The sequence below is a fragment of the Oncorhynchus masou genome, chromosome 32 (genome assembly GCF_036934945.1).
Source record: "Oncorhynchus masou masou isolate Uvic2021 chromosome 32, UVic_Omas_1.1, whole genome shotgun sequence".
NCBI classification, from domain to species: Eukaryota; Metazoa; Chordata; class Actinopteri; order Salmoniformes; family Salmonidae; genus Oncorhynchus; species Oncorhynchus masou.
This window is the reverse complement of record NC_088243.1, coordinates 5630521-5635336: the sequence shown is the minus strand read 5'-3', so window position 1 is coordinate 5635336 and position 4816 is coordinate 5630521. Positions and strand designations below refer to the sequence as shown.

Below are 4816 nucleotides of genomic sequence, written 5' to 3'. Positions count from 1 at the left end.
TCATGCAGTGTGTGTGCAGCAGAGCGCCCTCAGTGTGTGTCTGAAGGACCTCATGCGATAGGCATAGAGCAGCGGGTTAAGGGCAGAGTTGGCGTGGGACAGCAGTATGGCTGCCAGGGTGAGGGGCAGGGGCACGTGGCAGCGTGGGCACATCAACGTAACACAGTTCAGGAAGTGGAGAGGCAGCCAGCACAGCATAAACAGGAACAACACCAGGAACAGAGAGGTGGCTTTTCTCACCTCACGGCGCATACGCACCGCTCGCTTATACTCGCTGAAACCGGACCCACACCTGTCCTTCATTGGTCCTCTGGACTCAGACTTGGATTCACTGGCTACCACAGACCCAGAATCAGTTCTGACACAGCCACTAGCATGGCTAGTCATCTCCGTAGCATTTCCACTCCAACTCTCCCCTCTGACCATTTATTCCCAGCTCCTCCCCACACTGCTACCCCACTAACACCCCAAGCCTCAACCCTAGTCGTCTTTCCAGCCCCAGCATCAACCCTAGTCGTCTTTCCAGCCCCAACCTCAACCCTAGCCCTCTTTCCAGCCCCAACCTCAACCCTAGCCCTCTTTCCAGCCCCAGCCTCAACCCTAGTCGTCTTTCCAGCCCCAGCCTCAACCCTAGTCGTCTTTCCAGCCCCAGCATCAACCCTCTTTCCAGCCCCAACCTCAACCCTAGCCCTCTTTCCAGCCCCAGTGCCCTCTTTCCAGCCCCAGCCTCAACCCTAGTCGTCTTTCCAGCCCCAGTGTCATCCTCTCTGCTCCCAGCCCCAGACCCACAATCCCTGGTATCAGGTCTGGTTGGTCCAATCTCTCCATCCCTGGTATCAGGCCTGGTTGGTCCCATCTCTCCCTCCCTGGTATCAGGTCTGGCTGGTCCCCTCTCTCCATCCCTGGTATGAGGTCTGGCTGGTCCCATCTCTCCATCCCTGGTATCAGGCCTGGCTGGTCCTCCCTGGTATCAGGTCCATCCCCCCTCCATCCCTGGTATCAGGCCTGGCTGGTCCCATCTCTCCATCCCTGGTATCAGGCCTGGCTGGTTCCATCTCTCCATCCCTTGTATCAGGCCTGGCTGGTCTCTCCATCCCTGGTATCAGGCCTGGCTGGTCCCCTCTCTCCATCCCTGGTATCAGGCCTGGCTGGTCTTCTCTCTCCATCCCTGGTATGAGGTCTGGCTGGTCCCCTCTCTCCATCCCTGGTATCAGGTCTGGCTGGTCCCCTCTCTCCATCCCTGGTATGAGGTCTGGCTGGTCCCCTCTCTCCCTCCCTGGTATCAGGCCTGGCTGGTCCCCTCTCTCCCTCCCTGGTATCAGGTCTGGCTGGTCCCCCCTCTCCATCCCTGGTATCAGGCCTGGCTGGTCCCCTCTCTCCCTCCCTGGTATCAGGCCTGGCTGGTCCCCTCTCTCCCTCCCTGGTATCAGGCCTGGCTGGTCCCCTCTCTCCCTCCCTGGTATCAGGCCTGGCTGGTCCCCTCTCTCCATCCCTGGTATCAGGCCTGGCTGGTCCCCTCCCGGCTGCGATGCGTCTGAGCTGCTGTCGGACCGTGAGGAAGATGCGACCGTAGATGATAAACATGACCACCAGGGGAACCAGCACGCAGCCCAGGAAGTTGAAGTAGACCATATAACTCAAATTGACCACACAGGGGAAGAGACAGGCCCTGAAAATAAAAAGTGAAGAGATTATACTTTTTAATTTAATACTGCATTCTTTTTTTTAATAGAAATTAGTTAGCGTATAATTTAAATTTTAAAGATCAAGTAAACCATATACTGGTGAAGGTACCAGGTACCAGGTAGTTACAGATTGTAAGATACAGATTTAAAGATGGAAAAATGTTCAACAATGTCATGTTATGATACGTACCCAGAAGGTGGCAGTGATTCGTGCCAGCCCATCAGAGGGATGGAACCAGAGAGTAGGGCCAGACACCAGGTGAGGATCAGGGCCAGCCGGGCGTTCCTGATTGATTTTTATTTTTGGGGTAAAACAATTAGAATGGTTTTAAATACCGTTTTAAAAGTACAAACGGAACCCAGAGGATGACACATGAAAGCGTAAAAACATTTATTTCCAATGTGGTCCTGGGTGTCGGCCAATGCAGGACATAACACATACATGGAAATACACAGGAAAACACATGGCTAGCAGCTAACGAGCCTCTTTCACCTGGCTGCACTATGAATAGCAGCTAACGAGCCTCTTTCACCTGGCTGCACTATGAATAGCAGCTAACGAGCCTCTTTCACCTGGCTGCACTATGAATAGCAGCTAACGAGCCTCATTCACCTGGCTGGACTATGAATAGCAGCTAACGAGCCTCTTTCACCTGGCTGCACTATGAATAGCAGCTAACTAGCCTCATTCACCTGACTGGACTATGATCAGCAGCTAACTAGCCTCATCCACCTGGGTGGACTATGATCAGCAGCTAACTAGCCTCTTTCACCTGGCTGGACTATGATCAGCAGCTAACAGCCTCTTTCACCTGGCTGGACTATGATCAGCAGCTAACTAGCCTCATCCACCTGGGTGGACTATGATCAGCCTCTTTCAGCTAACAGCACAACAGCAGCCTCATTCACCTGGCTCATTCACCTGGCCTCATTCACCTGGCTGGACTATGATCAGCTAACAGCCTCTCCACCTGGGTGGACTATGATCAGCAGCTAACTAGCCTCATCCACCTGGGTGGACTATGATCAGCAGCTAACTAGCCTCATTCACCTCTGGACTATGATCACCTGGCTGGGACTATGATCAGCAGCTAACTAGCCTCATTCACCTGGCTGGACTATGATCAGCAGCTAACGCCTATTTCAGCCTCATTCACCTGGCTGGACTATGATCAGCAGCTAACTAGCCTCATTCACCTGGCTGCACTGGACTATGATCAGCAGCTAACGCCTCATTCAGCCTCATTCACCTGGCTGGACTATGATCAGCAGCTAACTAGCCTCATTCACCCTGGACTATGATCAGGACTATGATCAGCAGCTAACTAGCCTCATTCACCTGGCTGGACTATGATCAGCAGCTAACTAGCCATTCACCTGGCTGGACTATGATCAGCAGCTAACTAGCCTCATTCACCTGGCTGGACTATGATCAGCAGCTAACGAGCCTCATTCACCTGGCTGGACTATGATCAGCAGCTAACGAGCCTCATTCACCTGGCTGGACTGGACTATGATCAGCAGATTCACCTGGCTGGACTATGATCAGCAGCTAACTAGCCTCATTCACCTGGCTGGACTATGATCAGCAGCTAACTAGCCTCATTCACCTGGCTGGACTATGATCAGCAGCTAACAGCACCTGGGTGGACTATGATCAGCAGCTAACTAGCCTCATTCACCTGGCTGGACTATGATCAGCAGCTAACTAGCCTCTCATTCACCTGGCTGGACTATGATCAGCAGCTAACTAGCCTCATTCCTGGCTGGACTATCAGATTCACCTGGCAGCTATGATCAGCAGCTAACTAGCCTCATTCACCTGGCTGGACTATGATCAGATAACAGCCTCATTCAGCTGACTATGAACAGAGCCTCATTCACCTGGCTGGACTATGATCATCAGCTAACTAGCCTCATTCACCTGGCTGGACTATGATCAGCAGCTAACTAGCCTCATTCACCTGGCTGGACTATGATCAGCAGCTAACTAGCCCCATTCACCTGGCAGGACTATGATCAGCAGCTAACTAGCCTACATCCACCTGGGTGGACTATGATCATCAGCTAACTAGCCTCATTCACCTGGCTGGACTATGATCAGCAGCTAACTAGCCTCATTCACCTTGCTGGACTATGATCAGCAGCTAACTAGCCTCACTCACCTGGCTGGACTATGATCAGCAGCTAACTAGCCTCTTTCACCTGACTGGACTATGATCAGCAGCTAACTAGCCTCATTCACCTGGCTGGACTATGACCAGCAGCTAACTAGCCTCATCCACCTGGGTGGACTATGATCAGCAGCTAACTAGCCTCTTTCACCTGGCTGGACTATGATCAGCAGCTAACTAGCCTCACTCACCTGGCTGGACTATGATCAGCAGCTAACTAGCCTCTTTCACCTGGCTGGACTATGATCAGCAGCTAACTAGCCTCATTCACCTGGCTGGACTATGATCAGCAGCTAACGAGCCTCATTCACCTGGCTGGACTATGACCAGCAGCTAACTAGCCTCATTCACCTGGCTGGACTATGACCAGCAGCTAACTAGCCTCATCCACCTGGGTGGACTATGATCAGCAGCTAACTAGCCTCTTTCACCTGGCTGGACTATGATCAGCAGCTAACTAGCCTCATTCACCTGGCTGGACTATGATCAGCAGCTAACTAGCCTCATTCACCTGGCTGGACTATGATCAGCAGCTAACTACCCTCATTCACCTGGCTGGACTATGATCAGCAGCTAACTAGCCTCATTCACCTGGCTGGACTATGATCAGCAGCTAACGAGCCTCATTCACCTGGCTGGACTATGACCAGCAGCTAACTAGCCTCATTCACCTGGCTGGACTATGATCAGCAGCTAACAAGCCTCATTCACCTGGCTGGACTATGACCAGCAGCTAACTAGCCTCATTCACCTGGCTGGACTATGACCAGCAGAGCCTCATCCACCTGGGTGGACTATGATCAGCAGCTAACTAGCCTCTTTCACCTGGCTGGACTATGATCAGCAGCTAACTAGCCTCATTCACCTGGCTGGACTATGATCAGCAGCTAACTAGCCTCATTCACCTGGCTGGACTATGATCAGCAGCTAACTACCCTCATTCACCTGGCTGGACTA

General features: G+C 52.4%; 1 protein-coding gene across 1 annotated transcript in view; it reads right to left on the bottom strand.

Annotated features, from left to right (window-relative positions):
* LOC135526882 (adenosine receptor A2a-like) overlaps positions 1-4816 on the bottom strand; it is a 6100-nt gene continuing 1284 nt past the window's right edge. The window contains exons 3-5 of the mRNA XM_064955549.1: positions 1876-1971; positions 1505-1669; positions 1-274 (exon numbers count right to left, since the gene is read on the bottom strand). Of these exons, the coding sequence (XP_064811621.1) occupies positions 1-274; positions 1505-1669; positions 1876-1971 (535 nt within the window). The remainder of the gene's footprint in view (positions 275-1504; positions 1670-1875; positions 1972-4816) is intronic.